The sequence below is a fragment of the Amborella trichopoda genome, chromosome 13 (genome assembly GCF_054954075.1).
Source record: "Amborella trichopoda isolate Santa Cruz 75 chromosome 13, AtrichopodaSantaCruz75HAP2 v2.0, whole genome shotgun sequence".
Taxonomy (NCBI): Eukaryota; Viridiplantae; Streptophyta; class Magnoliopsida; order Amborellales; family Amborellaceae; genus Amborella; species Amborella trichopoda.
Genome location: NC_142348.1, coordinates 4,297,311 through 4,316,275, shown reverse-complemented (window position 1 = coordinate 4,316,275; position 18,965 = coordinate 4,297,311). Strand labels below are relative to the sequence as shown.

Sequence of the window (18,965 nt, the reverse complement as noted above, 5' to 3'; positions counted from 1 at the left end):
AAATAATATGTCTTGCAACAAATTATCTTAGATCATCGATTTTCAAGATTTTTCAAGTATTTATAGATCCACTTGATTTGAACTATTTTTGAAGTTTAAAATTTTATATTTGGAGATAAATAACAGATTCTCAAACCATCTTAAAAATTTTTTACACCAAAATTATATTTATAATAAATTTTGGAGGTGTGCGTTAATTTGATTATTGAAAGCTCCAACATTAAACAATCCACATCCTTATTTTAATAATATTAAAAAATAGTAATAACAGTTAATTAAAGGGATAGAGACGTAATTTTCTCTTCAATGTATTTGCAGGTGTATCCTCAGGCAGTGTGTTGTCATGAAAGGTATTTTGTTTTATTTGTTTATTACATTTTCACAGTTTCCTCTGAGCAACGGCTTCCATAGCATAGTGGTAGTGCGTTCGCTTCGTAAGCGAAAGGTCGCGAGTTCGATCCTCGCTGGGAGCTAATTTGTGAGACCTTTCTGTTGGGGTCTTCTCTTTTCACTCATGTGAGCTAAAATAGAAGAAGTTCACTCATGTAAGCTAAAAATAAAAAAGAAGTGGTTTTGGTGCCGAAAAACCTTCAAATCCGATTCTCTTTTCACTCATGTGAGCTAAAATAGAAGAAGTTCACTCATGTGAGCTAAAATAGAAGAAGTGGTTTTGGTGCCGAAAAACCTTCAAATCCGATCATTATCATTTCGAGCTTGGCATTCTCTTTTCACTCATGTGAGCTAAAATAGAAGAAGTTCACTCATGTGAGCTAAAATAGAAGAAGTGGTTTTGGCGCCGAAAAACCTTCAAATCCGATCATTATCATTTCGAGCTTGGCATACACAGACTATGTTTCTATCGTTTATCCTTTTTCTCTTTTCACATTTGTTTCTACTATCTGCAATTGGCATACACAGACTATGTTTCTATCGTTTATCCTTTTTCTTTTCACATTTGTTTCTACTATCTGCAATTTAGTGAGTTAAAAGAGAAGAAGTGGTTTTGATGTTGAAAAACCCTCAAATCCGATCATTTCGACCTTGACATATAGAAACTTTTTCTTTGTCACACATGTTTTACTGTTTAGTAAGAAACCATGTTTTTTTTTGTGAGAAACCATCTACCATTTAGCGAGCTAAAATAGAAGAAGTGGTTTTAATGCTGAAAAACATCCGATCATTTCGACCTTGACATATACAGACGTAAAAAAAAGAAAAGATTTTAAGTCTTGCAAATGTGCATCTTGTAATGCATTTCTAGACCGTCAATTTTCAAGATTTTCAATGATTCATAGGTCTACTTGATCTACATTATTTTTTAAGTTTAAATTCTATAATTAGATATGAAAATAAATTTCCATGCTATCATAAGATTTTCAATATCGGAACATCTTTGGACAATATTTGAGGGTGAACTTTACTTTGATTGTTTAGGGCCTTAAACCACGCCCTTTATATGAAGAGCCCACCTTAAGTATAGTAAGGTGCACCTTCAAATTTTGTTGGAATAATGGTGTGCGCATAATCGCGATTTTAATAAAAAAACATTCATTATATCCTTCTAAATATAAAGAGCCTTCCTTGAGTAATGTCCACCTTCAAATTTTGTTGGAATAATGGTGTGTACAAGCAAGGTTGGAAAAACATATAAAGAAATTAGTTACTTTTAATACAAGTAGGTCACAATCACTCTTGTCCGTTGGATTTTAAATCAAATAATTGTGAGTGTGTCATTGACTCAATTCAAAATTCAAAGAAAAATTTCTCGAACTTTGTTACATATCCCAAGCCATCTAATTTTGATATCCAAAGGTTAGTATAAATTGTAACCCCGTTGTAAGAAAAATAAATTCTCCTAGTATACAATCCTTTTTTCAAAATATTCTTTATATCTTCATAAATTTTTAAGAATATTTGAATAATAACCGGGTGCAATTTATATAAGGAGCTGACCTTAAACCATCAAAGTAAGGCTCACTTTCAAACTTTGGAAATATGCAAATTTTGGTGTTGAAAGCTCTTACAATGGCTTGAAAATCTACTCTGACTCTTTAATTATGAAATTTAATAATAATGGTATAAATCGAGCAGAGATATAAATTTTTTAAAATATTGAAAATGGACAGCCTAAATAATGTGTTCCAAGATGCACTATTTTCAGGACTTTATAATCTCAAAGTTTATGCGATCAATTGGAAAGCTTTCCAGCATTAAAACAACCTTTTCCAATAAGTTCTTGAGATGCGCCATATTTCTATAGTATAAAGGTTGACATTTCATGTGAATTTTTCAGTAATACTATCCATTTTTAGGCTTCTTTAACTACCTATCATGTATGAACTAGTTTGCGTGTTACTTCCTCCTAATGTGCCTTGATAATAGACTAAAAGCTTTCGGGCTCTTGATCCAATTAAATATCTCCTCTCTCAGGTAAAACGCAATCTAAGAATATTTTTAATACCCCTTCAAAAGTTAAATCTTTTCCACTTAACCACTAACTTCAAGAAAATGGGAAATTCAAATTAGCTTGTGCTTGATCCTTGAAAAGACCATGCTCTAAGATGGAACAAAGGTCCACTTGGTTTGGCATACGTGAGTCCTAGTCAGACCGAGAATTGTCAACGGGAAATATTAAAAAGTAAATATTATAAGAAGAAAATTCAAGACATGAGCGATTCCTTTTTTTTGTGGGGAAGGGGAGGGGGATAGTTTGTCTGACCTTTTTTTTTTTTTTTTTGATAATTCAGTGGGGAAGACAGGTCCCTACCCGTTTTTTCAATAGATCAGGGAGTTACATTTTGAAGGTATTAATTGGAGGTGTCAGCAGTAGAAATAGATACCACGATGTGGTGACTAGGTGAAGGGATACTACCACTACAACCCCAGTCCCTTTCCTAAGTTGGTCTGTTGGTCTGACTTAGGTGAGTCTCGAGTAAACAAAATGATTTTTTTAAACATTGATCTAAGCATCTATATTAACCTTTAAGACTAAGGGATAAATTTGCTTCACAAATCATGAGAAGATAGGACTAATACCACCTAGCAATTAAAACATAACTTCTAATGATCCCAACACACTCAAAAGAGTTTACATATATGTCACACCCCAAAAATTTACAGTACTGTTATTCCTGAGATGTGACAGACAAAACATATATACATCTATTGATAGGACAAATTTACAGTGGCGAGGTCTTACAAAGTAAATAAAAAAAGCTAGCACAACAGTATCTTCCAAGGTTGATCTTGACTAATACTCAAAATGAATCCGCAGTTATCTTGAAAAAATGTTTACCATAGTTTGATGAGTTTGGCTACTCAGTAAGTGATCATCATAATCCTAAAAATAATCATGATTGAAAGATATCAATATTTTCCAAAATGAGATCTATTAACAGAAATGTATCAACAATTTCACTTTCAATAAATGCATAATTAAGTATAATCCGAGTAATTGAAATGCTTATAACACTTTTAACGGCAATATATAATTCAAAGGATTTTACAAAATACCCTACTGGCGTCCCAAGTAGGTCACCTATATACCCCATCAGCGTCCTAATGGGTCCACTTAATCCCTATCGGCGTCTCAGATAGGTCCACTTAATCCCTGCAGGTCCACTTATACCTCACCGGCGTACCGGATGAGTCCACTTAATCCCTACCGGCGTCCCAGATAGGTCCACTTTTACCTCACCGGCGAACCCGATGAGTCCACTTGCATACTTTAATTATTTCTAAATCTCTTTAAACATTCGAAAGCAGCAATATCATGTACTCAACATATCACTGAAAACATTAATATGAATTTCACTTAAACCATTAATAACAGTCACTCTCTATAACATTTCAAAAATAACCAATCAAATATTTTGGGCTCAAATTTAGAAAGGTAGCAGTTTTTAAAGGCATTCTGGCATAATTGCCAATTTAATATGTATAGAAAAACTCTTATAAAAATTCAAGAATACTGAATTATCACAATTTATGGGATATCAATCCACAAATAAACATTTCACAACAATACTATAATCAATTGCAAAAATGTCAATTTTTTTAAATAATAAGGCAGTCATTTGCACATGAATTTTACAATGTCTAAATATTTAGAACAGTAGAAAGAAATATCACAATTTTACTAAAAGCAGAAATATCACATTTATTTCTAACAATAAACAAGAAAAATAAATAAATTTATTTTTCTAATTTACAGCATTCAAAATTTCTAACATAGATAAAATATCACAATTTTTATTAAAAAGATTATTTTTCAAGATAATGAGGTCACGTGCGCATAAAATTTATCGTGCCTAAAATTCATGATAATAAGCAGAAATAATTATTTCAGTTCATTTTTAAAAAGAATGGATTATTTTTCGAGACAATGGGGTCAATTACACACAAAACTTATAAAATAAAGATCCTGGACGGAAATATCACTATTTATTAAAAACAGACTATTTTTCAGGAAGACGATGTCACTTACCCACAAATATTTGAGAGGGAACTTCGATAAAATTCGGCTAGAGAGAGAGAGATCTCAAAATTTTTTAAGGTAGGAGTGCTCACCTCCCCTATTTAAATTCTTATAACGTATTATTATATTATTTTATTACGCTCTACCTCATACCTGAGGTGTCGCGTTAAGCGTCTGCTTTTAACATACGAAAACCACGTCCGCTAAAGGACGTTGCCAGCTGCAAGCAGCAAGCAAAAGCAGGCAAGCAAAAGTTAAACCAAGTAAAACTTTTTGAAAATAGTGATGGTCCCCAAGGACCATCATACTCAAACAGACCATCACTTATTTAAAAGCATCTTTTCTCTTCTTCTTCTTTTTTTTTTTTTTTTTTTTGAAATTTTAGGATTGTTACATTCTTCCCCCTTAAAGAAATTTAGTCCTCTAAATTTGTGTACCTGATTACTGAAAAAAGATAGGGGTATTTTTCTCTGATTTCGTCTTCTCGTTCCCAAGTCGACTCTTCTCTTGAATGGTACTGCCATAATACACGGACCAAAGGAATCTCCTTGTTGCGCAACACTTGCACCCTTCTATCCAGTATCAAAATTAGCTGCTCAATGAAGGATAGGTCCTTCCTGATCGGTAAAGGTTCATATTTTAAGATATGGGATGGGTCGAGCTGATATTTTCGTAGTGAAGATACATGAAAGACATTATGGATATTTGCCAATTCGGGTGGTAAGGCAAGTCTATAAGTGACACCTCCGATTCTTTCCAAGATTTCAAATGGTCTGATGTAACGTGGGCTCAACTTTCCTTTCTTGCCGAATCTCATAATGCCCTTTATTGGTGAGATTTTTAGGAAAACTCGATCACTTTCCTCAAATTCAAGATCTCTCCTTCGGTTATCGGCAATAACTCTTTTGCCGACACTGAGCTGTCCTGAGCCTTTCACGAATTAATGCTATTTTATCTGTGGTTATCTGGACAATTTTTGGCCCCAAAAGCTTTCTTTCACCAACCTCGTCCCAACATATGGGTGACCTGCATTTCCTTCCATACAGGGCTTCATATGGTGCCATCTGAATATTGGCTTGGAAGCTATTATTATAAGCAAACTCAATCAAGGGTAAATGGTCATCTCAGCTTCCTGTAAGGTCAATAACATAGGCCCTCAGCATATCTTCCAAGGTTTGGACGGTCCTCTCCGATTGTCCATCAGTTTGGGGGTGAAAGGTAGTACTAAAGGTGAGTCTCGTCCCCATGGCTGACTGTAGTCTAGCCCAAAATTTAGAAGTAAACCGAGTATCCCTGTCCGATACAATACTGACAAGAACTCCATGCAATCGCACTATTTCCTTAATGTACAACTGAGCAAGTCGATCCAAAGTGTACGTCGTGTGAATCGATAGAAAGTGGGCAGCTTTGGTCAACCGGTCCACAATGACCCAAATGCTATCATGTCCTGAATTTGTTCTAGGCAAGCCAGAGACAAAATCCATAGAGATGTGCTCCCACTTTCATTCTGGCACGGGTAAAGGCTGCAACAACCCAGCGGGCCTTTGATGTTCAGCTTTTACTTGCTGGCATGTTAGGCATTTAGACACAAATAGTGCTACCTCTTTTTTCATATTATTCCACCAAAAGGTTTTCTTCAGGTCCTAATACATTTTAATACTTCTGGGATGTATCGTATAACGAGAATGATGTGCTTCTTCTAAGATAGCTTTCTTTACACTCTTATCATTCGGGACACAAACCCGACCTTTGAATCTTAGCAAATCATCACTACATGTAGAGAATTCATCTCTCTTTCCTTGCTTCACCTCTTCTATAATTGTTATAAGCTGAGGGTATTTCTTTTGTGCCAATCGAATCTGTTGGATTAATTGGGGTTCCGCCTTAATATTGGCAATCATACTTACCACACCATTAATGGACGGAGTTGGATGCCAATCCACTATTTCCTCTAACAATTGCATTTCTTGGATCATTAGATGAGCTAAGACTCCCGTAGATTTTCTACTTAGAGCGTCGGCCACAACGTTAGCTTTTCCTGAATGATAATGGATTGTACAATCATAATCTTTTAAGAAATCCATCCATCTTATCTGTCGCATATTTAAATCCTTCTAAGAGAAAAGGTATTTCAAACCCTTATGATCCATGTATATTACGAATTGCTCACCATATAGATAATGCCTCCATATTTTCAAAGCGAATACTATTGCAGCTAGCTCCAAATCATCAATTAGATATTTTTTCTCATATTCTTTCAATTGTCTGGATGCATATGCCACTACTTTCCCATATTACATTAATACACAGCTCAAACCTTTATGTGAAGCATCACTATAAATCACAAATCCCCCACTCCCCTCAGGAATAGTTAAAATAGGTGCTGAAGTTAATCGAACTTTTAGTTCTTGAAAACTCTCCTCACATTCACTTGTCCACTCAAATTTGACATTTTTTTGTGTCAATCGAGTCAATGGGATTGCGATTCGAGAAAATCCTTCTACAAATTTTCTGTAATATTCTGCCAATCCCAAAAAGCTTCGAACTTCAGTCACATTACTTAGTTGTTTTCAATTAACAACGGCTTCAACCTTTGAAGGATCAACTGATAGACCTTCTTTTGATATGACATGTCCTAAAAATGTCACTTGTTCAAGCCAAAATTCACATTTACTAAGTTTGGCATACAATTTCTTTTCTCTTAATATTTGCAATACCATTCTTACATACTGCTCATGTTCCTTCTGATTCTTGGAATAAATTAAAATATCATCGATGAATACCACAATAAATTTATCCAAAAAGGGCCTAAAGATTCGATTCATCAAATCCATAAATGCAGCCGGTGCATTAGTTAATCCAAAAGGCATAACTAAAAATTCAGAATAGCTATACCTTGTTCTAAAAGCTGTCTTGAGTACATCTTCACTTTTAATCTTAAGCTGATGGTATCCAGATCTAAGATCAATTTTTGAAAACACTTGTGATCCTTGTAATTGATCAAATAAATCATCAATTCTAGGTAATGGATACTTATTTTTCACTGTCACTTGGTTCAACTGTCTATAATCAATACACAATCTCATAGTCCCATCTTTCTTTTTGACAAACAGTACTGGAGCACCCCAAGGTGACACACTGGGCCTGATAAAACATTTATCTAATAATTCTTCCAATTGTTGTTTCAGTTCTTTAAGTTCTGCAGGAGCCATTCTGTAAGGTGCCTTAGAAATTGGTGCTACCCCTGGCACTAATTCAATGGAGAATTCAATTTCCCTGTCCGGCGGTAATCCTGGCAATTCTTCAGGAAAAACGTCGGGAAATTCTCGGATAACCGGAGTGGTATCCAAATTTATTTTTTCCTTCCGATCTTCTTTGATATAGGCAAGAAAGCCTTGACATCCTTTTCGAAGGAGGCGATTAGCTCGAATACAAGAAATTAAATATAATGGGGAGTCTTCTTTGACACCATTGAAGTAAAATACTGGTTGATTCGGAATACTAAAGGTAACAATTTTCTTATAACAATCAATACTTGCATGGTATGCAGAAAGCCAATCCATGCCTAAGATTACATCAAAATCTTGAATTTCCAGGAGTATTAAATCAACCAACAGTTCCTTTTCTTCTATCTTTATTACACATGATTTGTACATTATATTGGTATTAATTGAATCTCCCATCGGTGTGGCTACCTCTAGAATGTATTCTAATTGTTCTGGTTCTACCTTTAAGTGGCATGCAAAGTGTTGTGACACAAATGAATGAGTAGATCCAGGATCAATCAAAACATGAGCTACTTTTTGGAAGATAGTAAGAGTACCTTGGATCACTGATTTTGAGGCCTGAGCGTCATGCTCGGTAATTGCAAATACTCTTCCCTTCATTTGAGGCTTTGGAGCTATCTCTCCCTGCTTTGGAAGCTGTTGTGTCTGTAAGCTAGGACATTGTTTAATCTGGTGTCCCAATTTTCCACATTTAAAACAGGCTCCGGTATTCTAATAACAAGAGCTTGATCCATGATTTTTCCCACATGTTCTACATGGTTCTATTGGGTTTTGAAATGGTGAGGGCCTTTCAAACTGTTGTCGATTAGATGATGTAGGTCTAACATTACTTTCTGATTTTTCGTCTTTTGGTAATCTTCAAAATCTTTTTCGACAATTTGGGCACGATCCACTATTTCAGCATAAGTTCTTAATTTCAAGACTGATATTCTGCTTCTAATAGTTGGCCTGAGACCCCTTTCAAATTTCTTCATCTTTCTTGCCTCATTGTTAATCATATGTGGTGCAAACCTGGCCAATTCAGTAAACTTGGCATCGTACTGTGCTACTGTCCTATTTCCTTGGATTAATTCTAGAAATTCCATTTCTTTTTGGTCTCGAATAAAATCTGGGAAATACTTTTCATTAAATGCCTCTAGAAATACTTCCCAAGTCAAAGTTTTATTTTCTTTGACCAATACTCCTTTTGCCATTCGCCACCAGTGTTGTGCCTCACCTTCTAACATAAAAACTGTCAAGGCCACCTTCCTATCATCAGGACATTCCATAACCTCGAATATTTTTTCCAATTGCATAATTCATCCCTCGGCTTCCAGTGGGTTTACAGCACCCTTAAAAGAAAGTGGGTTTAATTTCTTAAATTGTTCGATATTGCTCCCACCATTTCCTGTAACTGACTGCTTGGGTGGATTGTTGTTTTCCATCTGATGTTGCATTAGAGCAACCATATTTTCCAAGGCTTTGTGAATTCCTTCCATATTGGCTTCAGCTAATCTGGATCATGACTTTATCCCGGTCTGTACACACAATAAATGTGATTTTTAAGTACATTCTTTTTAAATTTCCTAAGGATCTTAAACTTATTGCTCTGATACCATAATTGTCACACCCCAAAAATTTACAGTACTGTTATTCCTGAGATGTGACAGACAAAACATATATACATCTATTGATAGGACAAATTTATAGTGGCGAGGTCTTACAAAGTAAATAAAGAAAGCTAGCACAACAACAGTATCTTCCAAGGTTGATCTTGACTAGCACTCAAAATGAATCCGCAGTTATCCTGAAAAAATGTTTACCATAGTTTGATGAGTTTGGCTACTCAGTAAGTGATCATCATAATCCTAAAAATAATCATGATTGAAAGATATCAATATTTTCCAAAATGAGATCTATTAACAGAAATGTATCAACAATTTCACTTTCAATAAATGCATAATTAAGTATAATCCGAGTAATTGAATGCTTATAACACTTTTAACGGCAGTATATAATTCAAAGGATTTCACAAAATACCCTACTAGCGTCCCAAGTAGGTCACCTATATACCCCATCAGCGTCCTAATGGGTCCACTTAATCCCTATCGGCGTCCCAGATAGGTCCACTTAATCCCTGCAGGTCCACTTATACCTCACCGGCGTACCGGATGAGTCCACTTAATCCCTACCGGCGTCCCAGATAGGTCCACTTATACCGGCGAACCCGATGAGTCCACTTGCATACTTTAATTATTTCTAAATCTCTTTAAACATTCGAAAGCAGCAATATCATGTACTCAACATATCACTGAAATCATTAATATGAATTTCACTTAAACCATTAATAACAGTCACTCTCTATAACATTTCAAAATAACCAATCAAATATTTTGGGCTCAAATTTAGAAAGGTAGCAGTTTGTAAAGGCATTCTAGCATAATTACCAATTTAATATGTATAGAAAAACTCTTATAAAAATTCAAGAATACTGAATTATTACAATTTATGGGATATCAATCCACAAATAAACATTTCACAACAATACTATAATCAATTGCAAAAATGTCAATTTTTTTAAATAATAAGGCAGTCATTTGCACATGAATTTTACAATGTCTAAATATTCAGAACAGTAGAAAGAAATATCACAATTTTACTAAAAGCAGAAATATCACATTTATGTCTAATAATAAACAAGAAAAATAAATAAATTTATTTTTCTAATTTACAGCATTCAAAATTTCTAACATAGATAAAATATCACAATTTTTATTAAAAAGATTATTTTTCAAGATAATGAGGTCACGTGCGCATAAAATTTATCGCGCCTAAAATTCATGATAATAAGCAGAAATAATTATTTCATTTCATTTTTAAAAAGAATGGATTATTTTTTGAAACAATGGGGTCAATTACACACAAAACTTATAAAATAAAGATCCTGGACGAAAATATCACTATTTATTAAAAACGGACTATTTTTCAGGAAGACGATGTCACTTACCCACAAATATTTGAGAGGGAACTTCGATAAAATTCGGCTAGAGAGAGAGAGAGATCTCAAAATTTTCTAGGGTAGGAGTGCTCACTTCCCCTATTTAAATTCTTATAACGTATTATTATATTATTTTATTACGCTCTACTTCATACCTGAAGTGTCGCGTTAAGCGTCTGTTTTTAACATACGAAAACCACGTCCGCTAAAGGACGTTGCCAGCTACAAGCAACAAGCAAAAGCAAGCAAGCAAAAGCAGGCAAGCAAAAGTTAAACCAAGTAAAACTTTTTGAAAATAGTGATGGTCCCCAAGGACCATCATACTCAAACAGACCATCTTTTCTCTTCTTTTCTTTTCTTTTTTTTTTTTTTTTTTTTTTTTTTTTTTTGAAATTTTAGGATTGTTACGATATATCACAAGGGCAAATCCAATGATTCCATTTGAAGTTCTTAGGCATGTCCCTAAGACAGCATATATCTCGTGAATCTCATTAAAAGGCCAATAGCTTTCAATGCCTCCAAGCCCATAAACTCTTCTATCAATATTTTTGGAGAAAATCGCATATTCTTTACGGAATTATGATCAAAACCACACCTAAAAGATTTTAAGGACACGTAAGCTAAAATTGAATCCAATATAAAGTTTTTCCTACACAAAGATTATGGGGCAAGCTTTCTATCCTTCTCCTACTATATAGAAATTATATACTTCCTCCAATCCAGCAGTCCAAACTGAATAAACAGCTAAGAAGGACTCAATTACAATGTCACTCCTTTATATTATTTTATTTTTAGTTTTTTTCTACAAAACATTTTGATGCCAAAACTCGGGTGTCCGGCCGTTAGATCTGAATAAACGGCTAAGAAGAACCCAACTACAATGTGACGCCTTTATACTGTTTTATTTTTAGTTTTTTTTCTACAAAACATTTTGACACCAAAATTCGGGCTTCCACTCCTCTGAAACTGATACTTGCAAAAATATAGAAAAATATTTTTGATAAAATAAAATGCCTAAAATACCTTGAAACTTTCAATGGTATTTTGGTTATTTTACTTTTTGGTTGTATATTTGTTTAAGTGTGTCCCATTGAGGTGATCACACATACTAATTTCATATTCCTATGATTTGTAATAAAAAATAAAAATAAAATGCTTTGAGGCATCAGTTCTAGACCAAACAATCAGTGGCTCACTTGATCTAAATTAAACGGCCAGATGGAGATAAATATATAACTTCTATACAATACGAAAAGTATAGAAACCTTTCCTTAGTCTCTAGCTTGTGTTGAAATTCAAAATTTGTCACAAGGGAGTCCCTGCCAAATGTTCAGATATTAGCAAAAATCCACAAGAAAAAGAAACTAGAAAACCTGCCTTACCTCTTCGAGTGATGCCTCTCAAGATTCAACATTTCCTATTCACATGCTTAGCAAAAATAAATAAAAATAAGATTTCCTTAAGGCTAAAAACTTAGGTTTTAAAATTCTTGGAAGCACATCCTTCAAATTACAGATATATATATTAGGGAAACTCGTAAAAAAATTACAAGAGAAAAAGGTTAATTAACCAAGTAAAAATATCGATGATCACTCATCACGTAAAAGTCTCTCTTATCACGCAAAACTCACTATCTCCCTCTCTCCCCAAAAGTCTCAATCTCTTGAATTCTCTCTCTCCTTATTACTATGGTCCACATTGTACCTTTAGACCTTCTTAAATTATTTGTTGAGAATGCATCTCTCCCTCTCCCCCTTGTTAAATATTGTATTAATTGAAGTTGTAATGGTTATAATTGGATTCGTATAATCAAGCCCAAATAGTTGGAAAAAAAACTTAAACATCACCCTCTCTCTATCTCTATCTCTCTCCCCATTAGACTTACCTTCCCCTTTTGCCCTTTGATATATGCTTTTGATATGTGGGTCTCCCCTCCTCTACTTATTGATCTCTACTTTTCTATTTTGTCTGTGTCCAATGAGATCTTCCCTTTGGACGGATATCTCGGGCATTTAATGAACATATTTTTATTTTTCTCAATTTTATGTGGGTGTAGGGACCCTAGGGAGACAAGAAACTAACCATTACGCCACTTTTTTAAAGAAGATTTTCCAAATAATAAAAATCATAATAAAGTCCCAAAAATACTAAAAAATATAAGCCTCTCTCTCTCTCTTGTTATTATTATAACAGAGGGCTAGAAACGAATTGGACCTGGGCCGGGCCAAGATTGTCTCGGCTTAGCTTGGATCCTTTGAGGCTCACCCCAGGATTGGCCTAACTAAAGGGCTTTGGTTCAGGCCAACCAGGAGCCCTTGGCTAGGTTTTTAGTTGAGACTAATGAAAAATCGAATAGGAAATTCAAAAGTTAACTAGGGTCGGGCCGACCATGACCCCTAGCTTGGGTTTGGGCCAAAATTTGTGGCCTAATCCACACCTAGCTCGGCTGATCCACCAAGCCCCTTACCAGCTTTGCCATAGAGTTGGAATTGTCTAATGCAGTATTCCGAAACCTAGACTGATGGGGTGGATCATACATGCCACAGACCTTTGTCGAATTGCTTAATCAAATATCCAAATCGATCAGAACCGGCGATCGAAAAAATAAAAATAACTGTTTATTTGGTAAGGATTTAGAGGGCACTAAAAACAATAACAGACATCAACGTGGTGATTTTTGGAAGAACTGGGCCAAGGCCGGTCCAATTCTAATCTGGATAGATGATTTTCAATCCAAATCGACAAAAACAGGCCAAACACGAGAATCAAATAAATATTTTATTTAATTATTATGTGAATTTTAGTCGGTGTGGTATTAAACTATGAAGAAAGTTGTACATGAAAAGAAGAGAAAAAAAGGTTTTGTGTTGACCACTTAAAAGGAAATGATCATTGAGAATTGAAAGAAGGAATTAAAAAGGGTAGTGAATGGAGGTATTGTTGTTTGTGTATTTAATTTTTATTTCGATTAAATGAATCGGTGTTCCAAGGCATCCGTGCGTTCGCGGGCATGCCAACTCAGGACCATTGTGTCGTTTTGTGCATCACTCGTCTTCTTTCAGGTTTTCTATTCCTAGAGAGAGAGAGAGGACATGCAATAGAGAGAGAGAGATGCTAAAGAACCGAAAACTTGAGTTGAAATGTCACCAAGAAATGAAATCATTGCTTAAATTGTCCTAGAGAGAGAGAGAGATGGCAAGCCAAACATGGTGTTTGAAAGGTCACTAAACTAAGAGAGAGAGAGAAAAGAAAAAGCTTGAGTTAAAATGTCCTTAAGAAAGAGAGAGAGATGGCTAGCCAAACCTTGAACTAAAACGCCCTTGCGAGAGAAAGTGAGTGCCGGGTAGATGTCATTTTCATCAAAGTATTTTTTTAATTATTTGGAGTTGGCTACATGGATATATTCATTTGTTTTTTAAAACAAAGCAATTGAACAAGAGAAATGTTTCTATACTTCATCTAAAAGTTTATATACTTCTCCTACAGCTTAGAAGATCTATGTTTCTCTTACCATCCAACCGTCCAATTTTGATCAAGATAGCCGCTCACTTTTTTATCTTAGATCTGACATCTCAAAGTATTTTATTTTTAACTTTTATACAAATTGTATGAATATGAAATTTGATACGTGTCATCTTCTCATTGGATCGCACCTATAAAAAACTATTAAAAATAATTTTTCGATAAATATAATGGCCAAAATACCCCTAAAATATTTCAGGGGTATTTTGGTCATTTTATTTTATTAGCAAAAAAGTTTTATATTTTTAGCTAGTGCGAGTTTAATAGAGGATTGGACGCACAAATTTTGGTGTTAAAATAGTTTATAGAAAAAAAATTAAAAATAATAAAGTGTAGAAATATGACATTGTGATTGGGGCAATCTTAACCCTCCATTCACAGAATGGACACTTAGATAAGGGGAAGTATATAAGTTTTATGTTGTAGGGGAAACATAGAAAGCTTGCTCATTAGACAAAGCGCAGTAGAAAATGAAGGGTATTGTTTGTATAAGATTACAACCTTAAATAATCAAATTAAGGCGTACCTTCATATTTTATCATAATTATAATTTGTGTGTCAAATTTTCTTAGGATAGGTTGAAAATCTATTTTTATCTTTAATTATAAAATCTTAAACTTTAAAAATGGTTCAAATCAAATAAATCTATAAACACATTAAAATTTTGAAAACGAACGGTCTAGATAATGTGTTGCAAGATACACTAATTTTAAGACTTGAAATCATTTTTTCTTTACATATTCATCCATCTTGACATTGAGATGATCGACTAGAGGGTTTCCGGACATCAAAACAACCTTTTATGGTGGATTTTTAGGTGCACATTAATTCTACATTTTGAGGCAGCAACTTTACATAAACTTTTTCTGAAATGAATACCAATATTTTAAACGGTGGGGTTTGTATAGAGCCTAGGCTCAAAACAATCAAATTAGAATATGGAGAGAAGGGAGCAAATGAACAGCATGTTTCCCCAGGACCATAGGGTATGGAGAGATAGAGAGATTTGGCAAGCAACTTGTGATTACAATTCAATAGCACATTCAAGATTTACACTTTTAAACCCACACATGGGATATTGGGATCACCAAAACCAATTGGGGATAGAGAGAGAGAGAGAGAGAGATTTGGCAAGGAAACCTGGGCCTTTTTTACTTTGAGACACTTAAAAACTTGTTTATATTGTAATTTCATTAACACATTGAAACTTGAGACTTTTACACCCACAAATGGGATATGTGAGACACTTAAAAACTTGTGCTTATAATTTCATTAATACGTTGAAACTTGCTACTTTTACACCCACGAATGGGATATTGGGATCGCCAAAACCTATACATGCGTTCCTCTTAATTCTCCTTTCCAAAGCTAGATCTTCCATTTTCCGAGCCAATTTCTTCCCTCTTTCCATAAAAATTCCATTTAATTCATGAATTCTCTCTCTTCAACCAATGCTTGCTTCTAATTTGGGCCTCTGAAATGGAGATGGTATTCTGAGCATCTTGTTACATTGCAGCCATTTTTCGAGGAGGACCGACTTCTCGGAGCGGGAGGCCTTTTCCGGCCATTATCCAACAATGCTCGGCCGCTTTTTGAGCTCGTGTTCTTCGCACCGCGATTTTGAGGCGATCTCACCACCACACATGAGCTTGTTAAGTGTCCTCTCAATTTGGTATCCTCCTCCCATCGCCACTTCTCTCTCTAAATGTGAACAATAACTCTCAAACACCTTGATTGAGACTTGCAGCTTGAATTTCATCAAGAAGAGGAAATCGACCTCTAAGGCATTCATCTCCCTTATTCTCAACCCACCCACTCTTGCAAAGTATGAATTCTTGTAATTCCTGCAAAAAACCACAATAATTATGTTTAAAAAAATGATTTACTATGACTTTCATAATTGCAAACTAAAGCTAAAAAGACCAAGAGTAGGTTTGATCCATGTTGGTACTCGCTCTCTCTCTTTCTCCAATTGTCGCTCAAAATTCATAATTTCATATGGCTTTCATCATAGGAAACTAAAGTAAAAAAGCAAAAAGCTGTTCTCTCTCTCTCCCCCACCCCTCCCCAAAAAAAAAAAAAAATTTGTAGCTCAAAATTCAGAATGTCAGAGTAATTCATGAGGATATGTGCATTCTAGCCATAGTTATCAGAATTCCGGGAAATTAGCCCATATTTAGCTCTAGTAAATACAAAATTAGGTAGATACCATAGATATGCATTTTACTGTGAGAGAGAGAGAGGACCTTACATGTCTTCAACGAATTTTGAGGCAACCATGACAGCGGTTATCAGAATTCAGGTGAAATTAGCCCATATTTAGCTCTAGTAAATACAAAATTAGGTAGATACCATAGATATGCATTTTACAGTGAGAGAGAGAGAGGATCTTACATGTCTTCAACGAATTTTGAGGCAACCATGACAGTGGTTATAAGGAGGCGGTGAACGTTTCGGCAAGAGATTCGAAAACCAGGATGAAATTGGCAGAGGCGATCAATGTAGGCATAAGCGACCACAAACACAGATGAACTCAAACGTGTGTGCCTGAAAATTCTTTCTAAGAAGGATTGCACAGTGATTTCTAAACCATGCTGAGAATCGAACGATCGGAATCCGGCAATTAGGCTTGAATTTGAGGAAACTTGAATCCTTTGAGTCCTTGCCATGGCCCTTTCAAGCAGAGAGGCAAGAACTGAGATAACTAGTGGGGTGGATCCATCTTCATCACTGGAGAATGTGTAGATATCTGTGAGAAGTTTGTGACAGGAAAGAGACATTGTTTTAGAGAGAGAGAGAGAGAGAGAGAGGGGAGTATTGGTTGTGCTTTAGGAAGATGAAGGGGTGAGATTATGAGAGGAAAATGGGAGGAGTTTCCAATGTAATGGGGGAATTCTTTGGCCTTTGGTGTTTGGAAGGATTTTACATGAAGAAAGTTGTAAGATGGTGCTCCCTTATGTGTGTGTGAGAGAGAGAAAGAAGAGAATTTGGTTTTTAGAGAGAGAGAGGGAGAGATGAGGAGAGTTTGGTGGTGGGCTTTGGTGCTCTTGGAGGAGGATTTTATAGGGAAAGGAAAGTTGGGGTCATGACAAAAGTAGGATGGTGCACCTTTTGAGAGAGAGAAGAGAGAAAGGAGAGAGAGAAGAGAGAAAGGAGAGAGAGAGAGAAGAGAGAGAAAGGAGAGAGAGAAGAGCGAGAGCGGAGAGAGAGAAGAGAGAGAAAGGAGAGAGAGATTTGAGAGGGAAAACTTAGGTATTATTATTAGGAAAGTGAGAAGTAGCACCCTTTTGAATCACAACAAATGTAGTAGAAAAGCAAGAAGATGCGATATGTTCCACTCCAACAAAGCAATGGAAATAAAAAATTATCATATAAAACTACCATCGGTTACCAGAAAATAGCTTTAACAACCTCAATATGTTAGACGACATTGGTTCAAGCTGAGGTGCACTTCTTACTACTAGCTATTGATTGAGTCCCACTAGAGATTTTCTATTCCCTCGGGAGTATGCTATGTATTTGCTATCTCGAGAGAAATTCATGTTAAGGAATATTCTTCAGACCTCAATTTTTTGGTATGTAGCCTCTAGAACTAAGAACTAGTCTCATATAGAAAAAAAAAAAAACTAAATAGTATTCATTATATGTCTCAAAAAAATTAAGATCCTGAGATTGAATAAGAACGGTTTAATTTTCGATGGGAAAGATCTAAATGTTCAAGAACTTTTAATCCAAAATATTTTTCAATACTTAAATGGATCTCAAAACTCTGGATTAAAAACAATTTCTTAAGTTACTCTTTTGCACATATGTACAGCATGCTCCTGCAGGATTATTATATGATTTGTGTGAGAGATAGACAGAGAGGGCTATGAGAGAGTGATTAGATCAAATATCAAGGGTGTTGACACTTGGGCAGCTAGGAGAGAGATATCAAGCTTGTGTTGTGACTCTTGGGCAGCTTAGCTTTTTTTAAAAAAAATAAAAACAAAATTATTATTGTAAAAGCTGACTTCAATTAGTTGGAAATTTTTTTGAAAATAATAATGAATTGTTATCGCATAAAAAAAACACTGTAGAGAAGCAAGCGACATAGGGAATAAGGAAGGAAGGTCCGATAATATTTAAGTGCATGGTTTTATTGCCCTTTTCCTACCACGAACACTTGGTAACAACCATGAAAAGACAATACAACACATATGTTGGATGCAACGTCTTCCCATTAGACAGAAGAGAATCGCCGACACTCCATTTCATTGGTCCTTTGAAGGGTTTTAAGAAATGTTGATTTGGATCGGAATGGTTCGATCTGGATAAAAATCGGTAGGACTGGCCAAATCCCACGGAACCAGTATCGATCTAGCTCGATTATCTAAAGGATAAACAGATCCCAACTTCGAAAACTAAATTTGGCCCGAGGCCTAAGCCCATTGCTGAAATCTAGGCTTGGTTAGGCCAAGCCCAACCTGGCCTACACTTATTTATGTTTTTCAATTTATGTTTAATTTTATGGAAAAATTAAATTCTACACACATACATACACATATATACATAAAACTAGGCCCAAGACCAGTCCAACCAAATTTTCAAATCCTCAAGGATATAATTTGAGTCACGCCCAAGCCACGAGTAATTTTTTATGTGCCCAAGCCTAGCCCGGGCCCAATCAAAAACTTCAAGCATGGATCGAACCAGCTTGGTT

The 18,965-nt window shown here is 35.2% G+C and overlaps 1 protein-coding gene and 1 non-coding gene across 2 annotated transcripts; one reads left to right on the top strand and one right to left on the bottom strand.

Moving 5' to 3' along the window:
- The first annotated feature begins 401 nt into the window (after positions 1-401).
- On the top strand, positions 402-473 carry TRNAT-CGU (transfer RNA threonine (anticodon CGU)). Its single transcript has one exon. It is a non-coding gene; the product is annotated as a tRNA-Thr (tRNA).
- A 15,032-nt stretch (positions 474-15,505) lies between these two features.
- Positions 15,506-17,685, bottom strand: CYCP3;1 (cyclin p3;1). The gene is made up of 2 exons (XM_006838115.4): positions 16,658-17,685; positions 15,506-16,107 (listed from the first exon to the last, which is right to left on the bottom strand). Exons 1-2 carry the CDS (start codon positions 17,041-17,043, stop codon positions 15,831-15,833), a joined length of 663 nt encoding a protein of 220 aa, XP_006838178.1. The 5' UTR covers positions 17,044-17,685; the 3' UTR covers positions 15,506-15,830.
- Between the last annotated feature and the right edge of the window lie 1,280 nt (positions 17,686-18,965).